The sequence below is a fragment of the Prionailurus viverrinus genome, chromosome C1, assembly GCF_022837055.1.
Source record: "Prionailurus viverrinus isolate Anna chromosome C1, UM_Priviv_1.0, whole genome shotgun sequence".
NCBI classification, from domain to species: Eukaryota; Metazoa; Chordata; class Mammalia; order Carnivora; family Felidae; genus Prionailurus; species Prionailurus viverrinus.
Window position 1 is genome coordinate 208,077,357 of NC_062568.1, and position 20,877 is coordinate 208,098,233.

Below are 20,877 nucleotides of genomic sequence, written 5' to 3' on the forward strand. Positions count from 1 at the left end.
TGAGCTTGCACCTTGCGTAGCAACGGGCCCGGGGCCTCAGGTGCCGCGCTCACCCCCCACCTCGGGCTGCCGGTGCGGGAGGTGGGAGCGCAGGCCCCGGAGAGGACCTCGGCCACGGCCACGGCCGCGGAAGGTCCTCGGGAACACAAGCTGCTCCCCGGTTCCTGCTCCCCAGGGGAGGGAAGGCAGCTCTAAACGGGGGCGGCGCCCTGCTCCAGCTGACCGGGCGCCAAGAGGCGGGGGATCCAAGACCATGCGGCGCCCACCTTGAGCCCCGGGCCGGCAGCACGAGGCGGACGCCGGACCGCGGGGACTGTGGCTTGGGTGACCCACCGGTTGGCAGAGGGAAGACGGCAGGCAGGGCCCTGACCCTCTTCCTCCAGGAGGGGCCACCTGGAGGGTGGCCAGGGGGGCACGGGAGGGGGACAGGCAGCAGAGGCTACAGGTAAGCATGCGGCCGGCCGGCGGCCGGCCTGGCGACACTGGGAGGCGGCCGCCCTCTTAAGGCCCTGGCCCCTCCTGCCTTTGTGTTTCAAAGGGTGAGCGCGTGCGGATGGCGCTAGCCTGCCACCGAGGGCGCCACTGGCCTTTCCTGTGCCTTGCTCCTTCCCGAAAATGCTGCCAGGTAGAGCTCCTTCCGGAACACGCTGCCAGGCAGCTTCTCTCAAGTGGACTGAGTTCTGCAGGGTCCCGGGTGCTGAGGACAAAATCGAACTGGATAAAACTGATGCCGAGTCTGCTTATGTGAGGCTGCATATGTTTTTATGGGAACAAATTGTTCCGGAAAACTGAATTGCACGCAACACCCCGCCCTGCCACACACACACACACACACACACACACACACACACACACACACGGTTCTGTGGAAGCTTCTCCCTTTCTCTGTCACACTGTCCTCAGCTCTCTGTGCCAACGGGGAGAGGAGGGACCCAGGCAAAGCAGGAGCGCGCCCTGGGCCCGGGGACACGAGCCTGTGCCTTCGGGAGCACTCCCCTGGAGGAGCGTTCCCAGCCAGGTCACTGGCAGAGCTTGGATTCTGCGGCAAAGGTGGGGGGGGCGGTGGGAAGAAGCCGCTGTCTGCAGAGACAAGCAGCAGGGAGGGTCACCAAGACGCGACTATTTTCACGTGCGGTTAGCAGAAACCTTTGCTCCCAGATCAAAATCAGACTCTCAGCCTACAACCACCTGGAAAGTCCCTCAACTCTTTCCCCACAACAAATGGTAATATGCTCGTTCTAGAGATGCTAATTTGACGAGGAGGGGCCCTTCCGCCTCACCTCGTCCAGGTCCACAGCGAGGGCACACAGGCCGCTGACTGTCTCCCCAGGGAGCCGCTCCGAAACCGGAACCGCCGCTCTGGGCAGGAGGGGGCGCCACGGGGCCAGCACTCCTGTGGTCATCAGAGGCCTCCAGCTTCAGCTTCCAAGCCATCAGTAAACAAGGACCCCTCCACTTGCCTCACGGGGTGGCTGACAGGGTAGTGGAGACCCAGCGAGCAAAGCCTGAGTGAGTGATGGCTGACTCCCGAGGGAAGGTGTGTTTCTTGCTGAGGATCGGGGTCCAGAGAGGGTGAAGGCCTTCACCCCCCGGGGGCCCGGTTCTGAGAACGGCTTCTTCCCAGCACAGGGACAAGGCAGGGAAAGGGAGACGCAGACGCGGAGTTACTGGCTGTGTCTCCTGGTGGCCTTTGCTGGTGTGATTTTTAAGACGGCACTTGACCGTGGAGAGGAGGATCCTGGGGCCCTCTGCCCGCCCCCATCCCGTGCACACAGGTGAAGGGGGGCATTGTGAGGCAGGGCCCTCCTCTAAGCACCGGATGTCCTGGGCTCACCCCCGCACCGACTCACTGTAATTCAGAATGGTGACATCAGAAGCCTGCTGGCCCTACATCCCGGAGGCCTCCATGGGCACGTGGGGGGCCCTTTCTCTCAGTGCTGCAGCCGCAGAGGACGAAGTTCCCAAGGAACACACGGGCGGTGCTCGGAGCCAGCAGCCCAGGGAGGCAGAACGTGAAAATGGGAAGAAACGCACCCGGGAACTGCTACGAGGGGCTCCTCTCCGGTCACCCGTGGAGAGGGCAGGGATGGCGCGAGAGCGCCCCCATGTGGCCACAGGTGGCACCCGGCCTGCAGCCACCCACGTCCTCTCATGCCCGCTGGCCAGCCAGGTGCCTAAAAGCTAAAATGCCGACCCTCCAGAAAGAGAGACCTCCCGACCCGGCACTGGGGTCCTGCCTCGCCAAGGGGAGCTCTGTTGGTGCGAAGAGAGGTGTCCTGTCTGGACGGGTCGCTGGAGGTCAGGGGAATTTTAAGAAGAGAGCCTTCCACATCGAGAGCCCCCCTCCCAGGCACCAGATTCACACGCACACATCTCAAAGCGAGACCAGAATTCTTTTAAATCCATCGCCTTGAAGAAAGCGTAAACAATCAAAAGTAGAGAAATAGATTTGGCCGGGCTCCTCCTCCCCCAAGAAAGCTCTCTGCGGGGCACCCACACCGGACGCAACGTGTGACTTTAAAACAAGACAGCAGTCACAGAAACATCGGTCTCATTCCTTTACAGTCCTGTCTTGGGGGCATGACTCTGCGGGAAGCTGGAATAAAAATTCAATATGTGAGAATATTTTTTAAAAGAATTTCAGACTCACCGCCGTCCCCCTCCCCCGCCCTCCCCCGGCCGGAACCTTGGGGGTTTCGGAAAAACGGGCATTACTGACCCGCCGCTGACCAGGAACAGAGCAGCCACCCTCCTCTTAAAGAGAAGCTGCCTATTTCTTTTCCCAGCTCTTTCACAGCGTGTTAGCGGGAGGGGCCGGTGGACAGCAAGTAGGTCGCTCCATCCGGCATCATCCACTGGGAGGGAGCACAGTCGGTGGGACGCCTGCCCCCTTCCCCCCGCCCCCCGTGGCCCTGCGAACCCGCCGTGTCCCCCCCGAGAAGGCCGCAGCTGCCCCACCGAGGGGGCCTGACTCCCGTCTGGTCAGGTCAGAGCACCTGGATGGTGGAGACCGTTTGCATGGGGTCTCTCCCCACATATGATGTGTCACCATCAGAGAAAGACTTAACTGGATCTTTCCTGGTGAAGCTCGAGGGTATACTGAGAGTGGAAACGCCCACCGGAAGTCCCCCACGGTACAGAGGACCCTCATAAGTGAGGGATCCCTGGAATGGCCGAATCGTCTCTGCGCACCGTGCATCGCGAAGGGGGCAGGGGGCCGGCTGGAGGAGGGAGAGCAGGCGGGGACCTCCCCCACGCAGAGAAAGCCGCGAGATTTCTGGGACCTTTTAACCTCCTTGTGTTTGTTGCTGTGTAACACTACCATCCTTCACCCCTCTGGGGGGCAGCAGAGAGACCGAGCGATGAGAAAAGACCCCACCACCGTCAGAGTCAGAACCGAGAGGAAGGGAACCCAGAGGGCGCAGGAGAGACAGCCACCAAGAGGCCAGAACAGAAGGCTAAATGTCAGAGGCTCGGGAAGAAGGGGGGGAGGGCACAGAAGAAACGGGGACTCGGCCAACTCGAGGTCTCCGGACAGTTCCCAGCAACCTGCTCTGCGTGGGCTCTGCACCCGGTGGACACCTGTGTCCCCTCTCTCTACCATCCATAGTCTGTCTCCATGGGAGCCAGCTCAAGGATCACCCCCTCCGGGAAGCCTTCCTGGGTTAACCTGATCACGGCATTCTTGCCGGAGTCGGGAGCCTTCCCCCCTGCCCGGTTCTGTGCTGCTGGTGTTCATGGGGAAAGGCCACAGGTGTGCTCTTAAGGTGGATACTTCTCTCCTGAACAGGACCGGGAACTTCTCGAGAGCAGAAACTCCGTTTTTTCCTTGCATCTGTGTCTACCCACCACAACTAGACAGGGACCGTCAAAGGGATTGGGATAAGGCCTCGTCCTTTCCTCCCTGGCGGCCTAACCCTGAGGCATCGGGTTCCGCGCAGCCAGGGCAGGTGGCAGGACAGAGGAGAGGGGACAGTACGGGGAGAGCGGGACTGAGCGGAGGCCGCTGGGGCCCTCATCCCAGAAACGCCTCATAGTCCATGTACCAAACCAGCTGGCCGGAACTAGGCAGGACGCCTGAAATGGGCCATTTCTTGGGCTCGTGGCCCACGCGGCTCACCAGCATGGTGATCTCACGCTTCACCCTGCCCATGACCAGGACCGCCACCTTCCTGGCGCGGTTGATGAGGGGCAGGCTGAGGCTCATGCGCTGGAACGGCCTGGAGGGGCTCTCGGTCAGCACGACCAGCTGCTCGCCGTCCAGGCCGCTGGGCGACTGCGGGAAGAGGGAGGCCGTGTGCCCGTCCGCGCCCATGCCCAGCAGCACCAGGTCGAAGCTGCCGTTGGCCACCAGGGCCGAGATCTCGCTGGCGTACGTCTGGGCGCCCTGGTCCTCCTCGGCGCACAGCCGCCGGTGCAGATGCACGGGCATGGGGTGGATGTTGTAGTAGGGGACCCTGATGTGCTGGAGCAGGTGGGTCTGCAGGTGCTGGAAGTTGGACTCGGGGTCCCAGAGCGGGACGCAGCGCTCGTCCACCAGCCACAGGTGCGTGTGGGCCCAGGGGAAGCCGTAGTGCCTGGTGGCCAGCTGCCGGAACAGGGGCACGGGGCTCGAGCCGCCGGACAGCGCCAGGTGGAACGTGCCAAAGCGCCGCACGGCCCGCTCGGCCGTGGCCTCGATGTCGTCGGCCAGCTTCGCGATCAGCTCCTCGGGCCAGGCCGAGATCAGCGGGCTCTCTCGGTACTTGGCCTTGAGAACCCGGAAGCCGCTGGGCATCGGCGCGGGGCCGGGCCCCGGCACCAGCCGCTCCGGCGGCTGCTGCGAGAAGCCCAGCTGGGCGCCGCCGAACTCGAAGTCCAACAGGTGCCCGTTCTCAGCGCCTCCCGGGTAGAGGCGCGGGACCTCGTGGGCCAGGCTGTCCAGCAGGGGGGTCCAGAAGCCCCAGGAGGCCAGCAGGTTCTCCGTGGTGACGAAGGAGTCCTTTCGGCCGTGGAAGATGCAAGATATGAGGACGGAGTAGGCGTCCTGCTCCCTCACGGGGCGGTAGGCGTAGAAATCGGACAGCGGGCGGCCGAAGAGGCGGAGCCCCGGCCGGGCCCCCAGCTCCTTCCAGCTCTCGGAGGGCAGGGAGGGCCTGAACAGGTTCCGACTGACCAGCACGGCAGGGCTGCCCAGCTCACCGTGTCCGATGTAGAAGACGATCTGCCGAGGGAGGCACTGGCTCTGGTCGGCGACCCAGCGTTCGTCGTTCTGGACGCAGTAAGCCTGGTTCCTGAACAAGACGCGAACGTAGCCCACTCTCTCATCCAAGGCTTTGCCGGACATCAGGATGAAAGGGACGCCCTCCCAGCGAAGGTTGTCCATGTGAACGAGGACGCCTGAGGTGACAGGGGACGGCAGGGCTCACGCTCTGGCACAGAGAACCGAGGACTTCCCGGGGCGCCGGCCTTCCCTTCCTCACCTCCGCCAGCCCTTCTCCTTGCTGCCCCCTCCTGCAGGCAGCCTGTGGAGCACCCGTGACCTTGCTATGCTCACCCTTTCCAGCATCTTCTCCTGCCAGCCAGCGCTCGAAATGCAGCCTCTGGGCCATCTCGGACTCCCACCTCCGTGAGTGAGGTACCCTAGAGTCCCAGTCCCCCTGAGAGACAACCAAAGTCTCACGGTGGGGGCGAGGTCGGGCCAACCCCGACTCCTGCCGGGAAGGAACGCTTCCCTCCAGTCCGCAGAGCACCCGGGAGTACCTGAGGCAGGGTGGTGTGCGGGTGAAGGGGCCTGCAGGGCGCCGTCACGGCCGTAAGAACCAGAAGCTGAGCGTGCTCCCGACTCGTGTTCCTAGCCTGGTTTTCCCAAGTCCCCTCTCTGCACGACCCTGGGCAAGTCTGTGCCACCCTCACCGAGCCTCTCATTTCCTGACCTTTAAATGGGGATGATAATCGTACCTGCCTTGCGGGTTTGTGCATGCGAGGATTTAACGAGGTAACGTACAAGAAGTGCCTGGCACGTCGTAAGTGCCCAATAAACAGCCACTGCTCTTGTAGTGGAGTTTACTGCCCGCAGCATTAGGGAGCCAGCCCTCTCCAGGAACGCTCTGGGCCCGTGGAACTGTCCACGGGACGTCGCCGGTGGACATCTGTCTGAGCCGCAGGGTGGCTGCCTGCTGGAGGGGGCCGGGGCTGGGCCCGGACACAACCGCAGCCTCACTGGGGGCTGGGCGTAAGGGGGGGCCGGGTCTGAACCCGGCTCAGAGAGCCCTGCGGGTGTGTGCGGACGTGGCCCAGACCGAGATGACTACCGGGTGCCCTACCCCCACACGGACCCAACAGGTGACCTACCGCTTTAAGACGGGGGAGGCCGGAGAGGCAAAGGAACCTCCTCCTTGCCGACAAGCACCCTCGTGAACACCCCACCCGAGGTCCCTTCCAACCCAAGGCGAAGCGTGTTTGAGCCTGGAAAGCTGCCCCCGGCGGCGGCTGCCCACGCCCGGCCCCCGAGCCCACCTGCGAAGGTCGGCGTCAGGCTGCGGAAGCTGTCCGGCTTCTGCTGCTCTCTGCGCACCTGCTCGCTGTATGCCCGGTACTGGCCCAGGACAGCGCTGCCCCTCTGCAGGCCCCGCAGAGCCCGGAAGGCCCGGAGCTTGTGCTGGAGCACAGACTCTGAGCTGCTGATGTTGTGGGGCAGCTCCATGGCCACGAGGGTGAGGACCTCGGTCAGGTGGTTCTGGAGCACGTCGCGAATGACGCCGTACTCCTCGTAGAAGCTGGTGCGGCCTGTACAGCAGAGACGAATCAGAGGCTGTAAGGAACAGTCAGCGGGGCGCCCGGTGATGGGGGCGGCGGTGGGGGGGGGGGGGGGGCTTCGTCGGCTGAGCGTCCGACTCTTCGTTTCAGCTCAGGTCACACTCTCACAGGGATCGGGCCCCGCGATGGGCTGTGCACTGGCAGTGTGGAGCCTGCTTGGGATTCTCTGTCTTCCTCTCTCTCCACCCCTTCCCCACTCATGCTCACTCTCTCTCTCAAAATGAATAAACTTAAAAAAAAAAAACAAGAGGGCAACGTGCCAGACTTCCCCAAGGCACACCTGGCCCCCGGCCCCTGCCGCCTGCCCCTGCCGTCTTCATCCCCCAGCCCGTAGAACTTCCAAACATGACTTATGTCAGAGCAAATCTCAATTAAGAGAAGGAAAGAGGGTGTCTCTGAACACTCCAAGTGAAGCTGTCAAACCTTTGGGCCTTCCCGGGAATCTGCACGGGGAAGGGTCTGGTCCCGGAGAAGGCCAGACTGCATTCACCTGCAGATCTGTGGCCGGACTCCCGACCCTCCCCAGGCGTCAGCTGGGAGGGAGGTCTGGCGCCGCAGGAGGCTGCAGCATCGAGGCGAGCGCCTGGGCTCTGGGCTCTGGCTGCCGCCTGCTAGCGTGGTCCTGGGCGTTACCCGACCCCTGGGTCTGTCCCTGCGTCCCGCCATTAAGTGGGGCTAACAGGTGCCACCCCGTTACCAAGGGCACAAATGTGCCAGGCAGGGTGCAGGGGCCGAGGAGGTCCCTGTCCTCAGCTTTCGGTGGGAGGGAGGAAAAAATAAGTCAACGAAGGAATTACAGACAGAGAGTCAGAAGAGGGCAAAGGGCGGGTCCTCTGAGGGCAGGAGAGTCAGCACTGCCAAAGGCAGGGAAAGACTGGCGAGGAAGCCTTCGGGCGCAGACAGCCCGAGGCGGGAAAGAGCTCGGCTGGGAGGGCCTAACGGAAGGTGAGCAAGACGGAGAGGCCAGGAGGGCAGGGGCTGGTGGCACGTGGGTCTACAGTCAGAGGAATCGGGTGGGGAGAATGATGCAGGAAGAGACAAGATCCTGGCCCACTGCGGGGAGAATGGTGCAGGCCAAGGAGGCCAAGGAGGAGGCTCTGCGGTTGTCCCAGCGGAAAGGCAACCAGGCCGGGGCTGATGTAGCAGCAGAGGAGCCGGAGGGAGTGGACGATCTGTTCTGGGGGCAGAAGTGACGGGACCTGCTGACCGCTGGGGGCAGGCACAAGAGAACTGCTAGGTTTGGGGCCTGAGCCAAGGACGGGCAGCGGTAGGGGGCCACGGGGAGAGGAACAGTCTGGCGGAGGGGAAGCCATGAGTTCCCCTGGGTGTATTGAAGACTAAGACATCCAGGGGAGGACGCCGAGTTGGCAGGTGGACAGGGTGACAGTGAGGGTGAAGGAGAGTGACACGGACAACACCGAGCCCCACGGCGGCAGCCCCCCGCCTGCCCACAGGCTCCCGAGGGGCAGCGCCCACGATTATCCCTGTTCCACGCCGGAGGGAAGAGCCAGCCATCTAGGGCTCGTCCCAGCAGAGTCGGGAGCTGGCCGAGCCCACGGTCGACTCCACAATATCCTCCGGACGCAGCACGAGGTCTGATTATCGGTGCCTCGGATACACACAACCCAACAAGCGTAGAGCTTCGGATTCAAATGCACAACCCCTCACACGGCATGGTTCATATTCCGCCGACCGGCCAACACCCAGGCCGGTTCAAAGCCTTGGACAGAGAGAGTCTGCCATCACGGCAGGAGGGGCAATCGTCCGTCAAAGGCTTTGTGTGAATCATCTAGAACTCAGGATTGCTTCTTTTGCCCGGCAACTCCTAATGCCCTACAAGTCTCGGCTTCTGGAGGGTTGTACTGACCCCTTAGCCTGCACCCCCGAGGGTGTCCGGGGGCCCTGTCTTCCGCAAGCCCCGCTGACTGCCTCAGTGCCCGTCCGTCTCTCCCCCTGCCACGCACAGGAGCTCCCGCAGAGTAGGCGCCGCACCCGTCCGCTCACTGCTGCTGGCCTCGCACCCGACACATCCCTGCAGCCGCACCCACGGGACACCGGGCAGCAGAGAAAACGGACATCTACACGTCATCACGAATCAATTGCAAAGGTATCACGTCAAGAGGAAGAAACAGGACTGCTTTGATAAAATAAAAATTTTGAAAACAGGCTAGGAAATGACTAGTATAAACACAACATCAACAAACGAAAAGTACGGTTGGAAGTCAGAAATTCAACGGATGGGTTTTATGGATAAGAAACATCTGAAAAGAGTCAGTCATGAGAAGACAGATCTGACGAGACTATCCTGAGTGCAGGATAAAGGGGCAGAAAGACCCACACTCACACACAATCTCACACACACACACACACACACACACACACACACACACACACGGTATGCCTCTCCTTCAGGATAAAACAATATATTGTTTACGGAATCAGACTTACCCACAAACAACGAAGACAGTAACCTATCCCAGATCTGGAATAGTGAAGGGGAGGAAATGGGACAGAATTTGGGGAAAGACACAATAAAGCTCTTTTTAAAAACAGGGCGCCTGGGTGGCTCAGTCGGCTAAGCAGCCAACTTCAGCTCAGGTCATGATCTCAGCGTTTGTGAGTTCAAGCCCCACATCAGCCTGCTTGGGATTCTCTCTCCCTCTCTCTCTGCCCCCCTCCCACTTGTGCTCTCTCTCTCTCTCTGAGTAAATAAACTTAAAAAAATTTTTTAAATGGCTTGGTTGGGGGGCGCCTAGGTGGCTCAGTTGGTTAAGTATCTGACTTCAGCTCAGGTCACAATCTCACGGTTTGTGGGTTTGAGCCCCATGTCAGGCTCTGTGCTGACAGCTCGGAACCCGGAGCTTGCTCCAGATCCTGTGTCTCCCTCTCTCTCTGCCCCTCCCCTGCTCACTCTCCCTCTCTTTCAAAAATAAATAGACTTTTGAAAAAACGGCTTGGTGGGTACACTCGATGTGTTATATCATAGTTCTTACACGTCCTATGTATATTTAGTATGAATTCTTTTTGATCTAGTTAATATTGAATTCAAACAAGCAAAAAGAGTGGCCCCTAATTCAGACCTGGCTGGCCCCGCACGCTCCCTCACAGGGGCCACCCAGGGTCCTCGGCACCAGTCCTGAACCACCTGCCCCAACCGGGCTCGTGGCGCGTGCTCCCGCCAGCTGGGCGGCGAGGAGGGCCAGGCCATGACTGGCGGAACATGCCCTGAATTCAGCCCAATGTGCCACGTCCGACGGAGCACCTGTGTCGCGGGGCAAGAAATGGACCCAGGAGCCTGCTGGCCAGAAGGCACCTCTGTCCTCAGGGGCAGGAGTCTGACTCTTGCTCTCGGCCAGAACTTGAGGGTGCAACCCTGGCCACGCTAAGCCCTGAAAGGGTGGGAGAATCCAGCCCAGCTGTGCCAACCGAAATGCCCAAAGTGCCCCCCCCCCCCCCGCTGAAACGGTGCCTGGGCTCCTCCAGCCCCACAGGGCTCTGGTCTTCAAAGTTCTTACGATACGGCTGAGAAGAAGGACATCAAGAACAGATAGTAACTATAGAATAACAGTGTTCATCAGTCCCTTTACTCCTCACAATACTGATATATAAGCAGGTCTTACTTTTAAAATACAAGTTTTAAGGGACACGTGGGTGGCTCAGTCAGTTGAGCGTCCGACTTCGGGCTCAGGTCGTGATCTCGCAGCTCGTGAGTTCGAGCCCCACACAGGGCGCTCTGCGGTCAGCGCAGAGCCCGCTTCGAATCCTGTGTCCCCCTCTCTCTCTGCCCTGCCCAAAAATAAATACACATTTTTTAAAAATACACATTTTAATTTTAAAAATACAAGGAAACGAAGGTTCAGAGAAGTCAGGTAACTCGTCCAAGGCCACAGAGCTGACAAAGAGGTACAAATGCGATCAGACTTGGGCCGTTAGCTCCGGAGCCCGCAATTCTTACCACGCACACTCCTCCTTTTTAACTTCCTACCACTCCCAGTTTTTAACAACCATACAGGTGAACGTGCAACTCGGGAGGGGGCTGAATGGCATGAGCACCAGCGGATTTCAGGAGTGGAGCGGAGGAAGCCACCTGAGCCGGGCTCTGGAAGCATGGATCTAGGTCAAAGGTCAGGGACCCGATGCCTGCTGGGGCCGGCCCACGGAGGCCCCAACACACGGTTCATACGACGACGCAAGCCCGGCCTGGCAGAAGCAGCCAGTCTGTGACTCGGAACAGCAGAAATCGAGCGAGAGCAGACAGAAGGGGCCTTGGACGCTAGACTGAGAGGTCTGAGGAGCTATCAACAGTTCCTGACCACAACCAGTTAAGCAGAATCACCGTAGGCTCCACCAATTTCACTCCTACGTGTGCACCCAAGAGCAGTGAAAACACACGCCCACACAAACACTTGTACGCGGACGTTCACGGCAGCATTATCACAATCGCCGAGAAGAGGCAGCCACCCAGACGTCCATCCACCGGTGGACACGTAAAATTTTATCATTCACGATAAAAAAGAAATGAAGTCTCGGTACACACTGCAACGTGGCTGCACCTTGAAAACACGTCACTCGGAGAAAGAAGCTAAACACGAAAGGCCACCCGTTGTGTGGTTCCATTTATACGAAACGTCCAGAAGAGGCAGCTCCGTAGACACGGAAAGCAGATTCGTGACCGCGTGGGGTAGGGGCATGTGGATGAGGATAAGGGGCACAGGGGTTCCTTGGGGGGTGGAAAATGCTCTCAAATTGACAAATCCACCGCCCTGGATACTTTAAATGGGCGCATTGTCTGACATGTGAATTGTATGTCAAATCCGACCCTTTCAAATAAGTGTGAGAGCAGGAAGGAGAACCGTCACAGAGGCGCCGTGGGACAATCAGGCCGTCTCCAGTCTACCTGCGAGACAAACTTTCAGGGAAGGGGACTCGTCCGATAAGGCAGCAGCGTTCGGGCCAGTTAAGGCAAGGAAGCAGGGCCAGGGCAGATGACGTAACGGGAAAGACAAAGACGTTATTCAGGGGAGGAGTACACGCTTCATGGTGACTGGCTCCGGAGTGGGGTCCGTGGAACCAGGAGGTACGGGTTCGAACACCTGTTCTGCCATCTTTCAGCCCTGCAGGCCCACGAGAGCCGCTCTGTCTCACACATAAAAGAGGGACAGTCCCATCCCTCCCTCACAGGGCTGCTGCGAGCATTAACGAGTTAACACATCTACGAGGCTGGGAACGGAGCCCAGCACACGGGAAGTGCCGGGAGATACCGGCTGGTATTTTTACTATTATAGGAGCTGCAAAAGACGGACGAGCAGCCGGCAATGCAGAGAACAGTCACCGTTTGGAGATAAGGAAGTTAGACAACGCAAGTGGTGCTTCCTGAGAAAAGTTCGACGGCGGCTTAAGTTCTGAATCTGCTGAGTCTGAAAGTGGTGACGTTTGGTGCAAATATCAAGAAGACAGCTGGAGGTTTAAGACTAGAGCTTGGGTAGGCGATGGGTGCCAGAGACATGTTGGATCTCATCAAGTCCAAAATGCCGACGATGGCAAGAGCATCACGGTTTTACTACCGCTGAGAAAGAGACGGGCTGCCAACCACGTCAGCTATGGTGCCCCGTCAACGGCGAATGCAACTTCAGAGATGTTCAAATATTCCCCCAAAAATGTGCGCCCTGCAATCAATGGATTACAGGTTTAAGGGTATAAAGAGGATAGTTAAAGCTTGGAGAACAGATGAATTTTTGATGGAGGGAACACAGCAGAGTCCTTCGAGGGCCCTGTTATCTGTTTACTATTCATTAGTTTAGCAAATCCCTCAGTAGCCCTCTTCCTATTTTTATCCTCTCTCAAGGCCAGGGAGAATGCACTTCACAGGCTTACTACCCGCTGTGTAAAAGAGAGCTTCCTTTATTCCTTAATTTCAAGCTTCAGGGGCGGCCGTGTTTAGCACCGCCCAGAGACTTGCAGCCCCTCCCGGTTAAGCTCTGCCTTTTCGGAACCGCCTTTCCGGGACAGACCACACAGCCGACCGCAGGACAGGGGTCCAGCCGGGGCACCAGCTCCCCTGCGGATGCCAACCACTCCGGTTTTCCACCAGTTACTGTGGACTGATTCTTCCTGAAAACGATCTCTATTCACTCCTGGTATCCTTTCCTAGATCAAAAGTTGAGGGTTAAAAACCCACTGGTGTCTGAATAAGGACAGAAAAAAGCTCAACCGGGTTGGACAACTAGGACCAAGACCACAAACCTGGCTTCCAAACGGCTCAAGGCCAGCGCTACCCAGGATCACAAGGTCACAAGCGCGGGAGACCCACCGCTTTGCCCCTCAGCCGGGCTACCCCTCAGACCCTCGGGGGGCAGCATCCCACGGCAGGCGAGACAAGCTGTGTCCCATGTGCTTGAAAAAAGCTCCCACAGGCCCACCACACCGGCGAGGACGGGAGGGACACTGGCACCAATGCAGGCAAAGCTGTAGGAACACGAGGTACGAACACCACTGTTGGATACGTTCTGGAAAACGGTCTCATGAGATGTAATGAGCTGTAACGTAGTTTCCACCATTTGGCTAGTAATTCCACTTCAGAAGTACACTCAAAGGAAAAAATATTTTTTTTAAGGCTCATAAGTGTTCTAGGATGACGGCGGTCAAACAATTTTGTGAATAAATTAAAAGCTACTGAATTGTACACTTTAAAAGGGTAAATTTTATAATATATGAATTATATCTTAATTTTTAAAGCCTGCAAAGTACTATTTAAAATAGCAAAAAGGGGGCGCCTGGGTGGCTCAGTCGGCGAGGCATTCGACTTCAGCTCAGGTCATGATCTCATGGTTCGTGGGTTCGAGCCCCGCGTCGGGCTCTGTGCTGACGGCTCGGAGCCTGGAGCCTGCTTCGGGTTCTGGGTCTCCCTCTCTCTCTGCCCCTCCCCTGCTTGCACTGTGTGTGTGTGTGCGTGTGTGTGTGTGTGTGTGTGTGTGTCTCAAAAATAAAGAAATGTTAAAAAAATTAAAAGTAAAAGTAAATAAATAGCAAAAAGTGAAATGCCTAAGAACACAGCAATCCATATTCTGTGACAGAAACCGAAATTTCACAGAAATAGTTACTACAAGGTATACACTCTACAGATTGTTGACAGGTGGAAGCTGAAACACATGTTCACATCCATATGTGAGAGAGAGATGAACCAGGCGAAGGCTGGACGTAAAGGAGTATCACAGACCAACTACGGGTGTTCGCGTAACCCGGCACGAGTCACGTGCGAGTCCCAGGGAGCCCCAGAGAGAGAGGCAGCCTCCTCTCCTTGACGACTTGCAAGGAGAGCAGCATTTCCACTGGTAAAGCATTTCCATGTATGTGATTTCATTTAAGCCTCCAAACAACCCCAAGAGAGAGGCAACAGAGATCGTCATCGTCATTCAGAGATGTGCTGAGGATCGCACCCGTCAGAACGGGGACCGCAATCCCCCTCCCCACTGCCTCCACGCTGCGGGAGATCCAGATTTTCCCGGGAAAACACAGATTTAAGAACCACAAAACTGAAAGCTAGCCGTGATCCCCACCCGTACCTTCGGGGAGAACTAAAAATAAAGAAGAGGGAGGGCCAAGGAGAGAGCAGGTCTGCCGGCGCTCTCCCCGGTCAGGAGGCCTGCCAGCCGCCCTGAGCTCACCTTGCAGATGGCCCTGCAGAAAGGGGGGCCCGGGGCTGGAGGGCAGGACAGCTGGTGCACACCTGGGAGGACCCAGGCTGCCTCGGTCCCTGCGTGAGGGGCACTGAATGGCCACTCCAACCCTCAGAGGTCAGCGTGCCCTGTGCTCCTTTCCCCGGTGTGGGAACGGGTGGTTGGAACCCTCCCTGCCAGGGGCAGTTACGGCACCCTCGCGAAGTGTCCCTCTTTCTGCCCGCCTGGGTGGCTCCATCAGTTCAGCGTCTGACTCTTGATTTCGGCTCAGGTCATGATCTCACGGTTCATGGGATCGAGCCCCACGTCGGGCTCTGAGCTGACAGAGCAGAGCCTGCTTGGGATTCTCCCTCTCTCTCTGCCCCTCCCCTGCTTGCTTTCTCTCTCAAAATAAATAATCTTAAAATAAATAAATAAATAAATAAATACATACATACATACATCTATACATCCATCCATATATACATAAATGAAAAGAAAAGAAAAGAAAGGAAAAGGAAAGAAAAGGAAAGAAAAACCTTCCACCAAGAGGGGAAAGCAGGGCAGCAGAGGGGCGCGGAGATGCCCTGAGCACATCCTGGCAATAAGGCCAACTGCCAAGGGCCTGCACGGACTGCGCCACAGGCACAGGGGTGAGAAGCTTGGGTTCTGAGGTGCCACAGAACTTGGATCCCATCCCGGAGCCCCCAGAATAAAGGGCAGCCCGGCCTGGACGGCTGTCCCTCGGGCCGTCAATGACGCAGCCCTCCCTTCAGCAGAGCCTCCCGGCGGCCACCATGAGGGCCAGCAGGGGTCATCTCCACACAGCCAAGGTCACTCCTTGTATAGCCCATGGTGCTGCTTCAGGAGATCCGGCCCCCCAGGCTTTCTGTGGCTCTGAGGGGGCGGGGCACCTTGGGTGCGACTGGGGAGGGGGCCCTGGGGCCAGGGAAGGAAGTGCTTTTCCTCTCCTCCTCCCCTTCTCACTCTCTCCCTCCTGCCTGTGCGGCAGCCTTCACACTGCAGCAGACTCCTCTGGGCCAGAGGCTGCGGCAGGGAAGGAGAGAGCCACTCAAGGGCCAAGGAGAGAGGGAGCTGGGGAAGCCAGCCTCAACCACTCGGATGACTGGACTGGGGCCCAGCAGCGGGGGAGGGGCGGGGACGGGACACCCAAACGACCTTGCCACTCAGAAGTCCCTTTCCAGGGCCCAGGCCCGGCGTGCGGCACTGGAATGGCAGTGTAGCCTGCCATCCCTGAGGGTCCCGGAGCTGGGCCACCCCGGAGGCTCCCCACGCCGCACAGCTGAAGCGGCACCTGCCCCCCGTGAGGGGAGACCGCCCCTGCACTTTGGCCTTCTGAAGCCTGACGTCGACTGCTGCGCTCTGAATCCCACCTTGGAAGCTCCCAGGCCGCCCTCAGTCCCACCGTAGCAGCTGGCCGGCCATCCACGAGGACCCACGGCAAGGCAGGTGACCTCCAGCAGGAGGCCAGCCCCTCCCTCCCCCTGCCCGCTTCCCATCCTGACGGCGGAAGGCACGGCCAAGGCCCAGATGTGCTGGCCACGGGACTCACTGGCCACGGGGGCACAGCCTCGGGGCCCACGTCTCCTGTCCTCTCTCTCCAGCCTGAACTAGTGTGACGGCGACTGGTGGGCGGACAGGCCGACCAGGGAGATCCAACCCCCAGGATGGCATCTCTGATGAGGATGGGGCAGGCCACACCCTTATGGGTTAGAGAACCTGGGGGGGCGGGTATAGAATCCCCCCATCCCCCCCCCTCCCGCCCCAGTTGCCTGCCCTGCCCTGTGTCTCTGCGCCTCTGGGCTGAAGGCACAGGGCCCAGCTGAGGGCAAAAGCCTTGTGCTCCGGGGCGTGGCAGCAGCACCCCCTTCCCCTCCGAACCCACGTCCTGAGGCTGCTGGGCCTGGGCCTTGGTCCCACGCGGCAGCCTTGACGGCAGGGCCACCGTGCCCACCCTCCTGGGCCGCGGCTGTCTGTTACTGTCCGAACCTAGATTCTCCCCGCCTCCGGCCGTGCTTTGGCAAACAGTCCTGCCCGGGCCTCTGTCTGCCTTTGTGCCTTGCCTTCTCTTTTCCTTTCTCCAAAACCCAAAAGTATCTTTGCTGGGTAAGCAGGCCTCTGGTTTGCTCAGCCCCTGGCTCCCTAGGGATCCCGCAACGAGACCTGCAAGTGACCTCAGGTATCGAAAGGGAAATGCGGTGGAAGGTTGGAAGGGATACGGGGCGATGGTGCCAGCTGGTAACCCCAGCCATCACCGCTCCTCCCCAGCGCAGGGTGGGCACAGGAAGGGGCCTCAGAAGCGAGGGAGGCGTCCCGGTGTCCCGGCCCTGCCGGTGGCTGAGCCAAGTCTGGGCAGAGGCTGGTGCTGGGCTGCAGAAGGTGACGGCGGCACCCTGTCACCATCCCACGCCCTCAGCACCAGATCTGAAGTTCAGCTCCCTGCCGGTGAAGCAAGAGCCGGGCCCAGCCCGCACCCCCACGAGCGCGGCGGACACACAGCGGCACAAGGAGGTGACCCACAGCCTGAGCCCCTGCTGAGGACAGAACGGGAAATAACGGAAACGCTGGGGCGGGTTCCCGAGGCCCACGAAGGCTCAATGCGGCGGGGAGAGGGTCAGTGTCCTGACAGGGGCTCCGGAATGGAGAAACCCGGCTCCGCTCGAGGACGGCAACGCCCTCAGAGGCTGGGTTCACGGGGCCCTGCCCGACTGCCCCAGCCCGGCACCCCCGCTCCTGCCCGCCTCCCACGGCACTGTCGGCCTGCATCAGTCATTTCGGAGTCTGTCCTAATAGACCCTCTCCCCCCAGCGAGAGGTGTCGGGGGGGCAGAGGCTGTGCCTCACGGCCCTCCATATGGCCATGGCCCTCACGCGGAGCCTCCAGCACCAGATACGTGTTTGAAGAGGAAAGGAGGGAAGCTGGAGAGAGTAACCAAGGGAAGGAGAAAGGAAAAGAGAAACAGGCAAACAGGAGACAGACCTCCTGGACCCCCAGCCAGGCCCGAGGGGTCTGCCCTCCTCTCTGCCCAGGGGCACACCGTGGGCCGAGGACAGTGGCCTCGGCCCCGCAGACGGCAGCCAGCGGGATGAGCTAGACGCACCGCTACGGAGCCTGGGTGCCAAAGCCAGACCTCTCACCCCAAGGACCCGGCCCCACCGCTTCCTGCCGCGTGACCTTGGGCACATCACCAAACCGCATCCGTAAGTGGAGGCTAATAATAGGACCCACCTCAGATGGCCACTGCGGGGGACGGACACAAGAAGAATTAGCTTTTATGGTCTTGGCTGAGAACCGCTGCTCTGACCATAATACAGTCAAGGCTCAAAAAAGTGGAGGGAGTCACAGAACGCCAGCACTCCGCAGAGCCTCCGCAGCGCTCTTCTATATGGCCCGCCCATCTCGCAGCTGAGGGGAGTGATGTGCTGAGGTCACCCAGCAGAGACAGGCCGGAGGCTCCCCGGTCAACGCTGCTCATTCATTATTCGTTCAGCGCTTGTGACGTGCACGCCAGGAGCCTGAAAGGAGGCACCTGACCCCTCGGTCTGGTGGGAGAGGCACACTGGACCCGGACAGGACACAGAAAAGACTGGAGGGCGGACCGAGGAGGCACGTGGTGCTCCGAGGGCGTGAGGGGAATGGAGCTCGTCAAGAAGGCCCCCTGAGAAAGTGATGGCCGAGCTGGGAAGGAACAGGAGGGACGGGAGGCGAGGAGGGGGTGAGGAGAAGCATCTGGGCAGAGGGCACCACCGGTACCAGCCCTGGGGCAGCTCTGACGGGCCCCACCACACCCACGTAAGGTCTTGGCCACGAAAGGCCAAGTTTACTCACCCAGCCTGCGTTCCCTAAGGGCAGCGAGGCCCGGGCGGGCTCTGCCCTGGGGGTTAGCACAGGCCAGAGCTGGGCCACAGCAGGCCCCGCAGGAACACCACACATACCGGCGGAAACTTCCCTCTGAGAAGCACCAGCCGGGGCGCAGAGGCTGGGCAGATCCCCCGGCCCTCCCATCTCACCGGGCACAGGGCCGGCGGAGGCCGGGGAGCCGCGGAGCGCGGGGGCCATTCACTCACCCTCGGCATCCACAGTCTCCTTCATGATGATCTCCACCCGCTCCACGTGGTGCCGGCTCCAGAGGCCGTCCAAGGCCTTGCGGTTCTGGTCTCGGAAAGGCAGGATCTGAGCCACGGCCTGCCGGGGAAGGAGGCCAGTTGGGCGCTGGTTCTCAGGGTGAAGAAGGAATCCTGACTCCCAGAAAGGGCCCACGCTTCTCTACCCTCTGCTCGGAGGAGTCGCTCCCAGGATGCAACAGTCCCTGGGCTTTGGGGCCTCACAGCTCTACGCGCACTCCAAAAACTTGTAAGTGACCTCCGCAGGGTTACCTGCTTTTTATTTTGCGAGGAAAAAAGTACTGCAGATTATTTATCTTCTATGACCATCGACTTTTAATAAAAGAAAGAGATCTTTTTACCACCAAAAATGGAGCAAGAAAAGCTTTAAATTCTTTTCTCATTTTCCCAGGAACAGGTGAAAACCTCACCAGGTCAGACACTGGTCTGAGGACCACTCTTTGGGGATGCTGCCGCTCCAAACAGGGCTGGGCAGAAAGCAATGCCTCCGTCCTGGAAAACTATGAGGTGCCCACCCACGTGGCCCTGGGCTCACCAGCCTGGTCAGCACCAGAGGGCGCCGTGCTGTGTGCTCTCTGCTGGGGTTTCTAGGGAGAGATGTTCCAGAGGCGCTCCGAGGGCCTGCTCAGAGTGAAGTGGCCAGCCAGCCTGCATCACCCAGGAGGCCACCCCACGCTCCGCCACAGAACCCGGCTGAGGAACATGGACTTAGGGTCCCTACGCAGTGCGAGACCTTGTTACCAGCCTTCGGCTCAAACCAGAACTCAGGAAGACACGGATACTGAAAAAAGGCAGCCGGATGCGGAATAAGTTAATTCTAATCTCCCCACCGGGACCCCCTGGAAGCCAGGCCGACACCAGAGTCCTGGGGCCACCCGTGTAGATGATGCAGGGCAGCGACGAGAACGCGGCTGCACAGGCGGACCAGGGCCACGCAGTCCTGCCCCTTGCCGCCCTGCTTCTCCTCCAGCCTGTCGCCGCCTGCCCGCCCTCGGGACGACCACGGCGCCTCGGATTTCACGACGGCTCAGGCCTAATCCCACCTTAGCAGTGTGGCTCCGCCGGTGGGGTCTCCCCGCGCCCGGCTCACTCCAACTCCTGGCTGCAGCTCACCTGCTTGCCCAGGTAATGGTCCACCCGGTACATCTCCTCCTCTCGGAAAAAGCCCCCGAGTTCCGTGGCCAGCTGCTGGGCTGAGAGGTGGTCATGACCGAAGGGCTTCTCGAGGACAACCCGCAGCCAGGCGCCCGGGCCCGGGCGGCAGCTGCTGTTAATGTTGCGGGCAATGTCTGCATAGGCAAAGGGTGGCACCGAGAAGTAGAAGATCCTGCCGGCCTCCCGGAGGCCCCCGTGTTGGACCTGTGCCTCAATGTCCTTGCTCAGGGCCATATAGTCCTCACTCGTCGCCAGGTGGCGGTACGCACTCAGCCGCTGGAACTGACCCTTGAGTTCGGCGCAGCGGTCGGGTGCCATGTCCTCCGGGCAGGAGAGGGACTCCAGGACCTTGGCTATGAACGCTTGGCCCTGCTTGGTGGACGTCAGGGCAGCCCCATGGAAGCTGAAACTGTAGTCCTTCCCTGCCTCATCCAGGTACAGCTGGAACAGCCCCTGCCATAAGTATTTCCTGGCCAGGTCCCCGGTTGCTCCCAGCAGGATGACAGAGACGTGTCCCCGGAGCTCCTGGGCCTGCAGGCACCCCAGGAGGGCCATGCACATCACCACTGTGAGCATCTTCCAACAGCCAGGGTGCCTGGGCAGAGGTGAGACAGACAAGGAACAAGGAAAGATCAGACATGGTTCAGGTGGCTGGGACATGGAGGTAAACACACTTCCAGGCTCTCAAACATTTCCTGCCTGGCAGGAAACAACCACGTTTCTCAGAAAAATGTTACAATCCCACGGCTTCCCCGCTGCTCCCTCCTCAGCAACTTGGCTTCTGTGCCAGGAAGCTGGTGCGTAGGGAGCCTGCCCCGTAAACAGGGACTGTATGCGGGGAGGGGGTAGGCCAATTGCTAGAGACGGACCGCGGTGCCGCAGGAAGCTCCGGGGAGGCCCCCAGGGCTGCCGCAGGATTTGGAGCTGCCCACTGGAAGATCGACGCCAACCTCATCCATGAGCACAGGCCACCAGGCCCACGAGCTCGGGAATGGTAGACGGCCCTCGGGTGACGGCTGGAACTACAAGAAGACAGGATCACCCCCGTCACTCCTCGCTTGGCTTCCCTCGTGTCTGCTGGGCTCCAGGCCCAGAACGATTACTAATATCTCCTACGGCACAGT

General features: G+C 59.7%; 1 protein-coding gene across 4 annotated transcripts in view; it reads right to left on the reverse strand.

The window, feature by feature from the left end:
* Positions 1-768: 768 nt before the first annotated feature.
* H6PD (hexose-6-phosphate dehydrogenase/glucose 1-dehydrogenase) overlaps positions 769-20,877 on the reverse strand; it is a 29,685-nt gene continuing 9,576 nt past the window's right edge. For all 4 annotated transcript variants that reach the window (XM_047870882.1, XM_047870881.1, XM_047870883.1 and 1 more), the window contains 4 exons: positions 19,712-20,348; positions 18,542-18,659; positions 6,499-6,768; positions 769-5,379 (listed from right to left, as the gene is read on the reverse strand). In XM_047870882.1, coding sequence (XP_047726838.1) covers positions 4,016-5,379; positions 6,499-6,768; positions 18,542-18,659; positions 19,712-20,348 — 2,389 coding nt within the window. In that variant the 3' untranslated portion in view covers positions 769-4,015. The remainder of the gene's footprint in view (positions 5,380-6,498; positions 6,769-18,541; positions 18,660-19,711; positions 20,349-20,877) is intronic.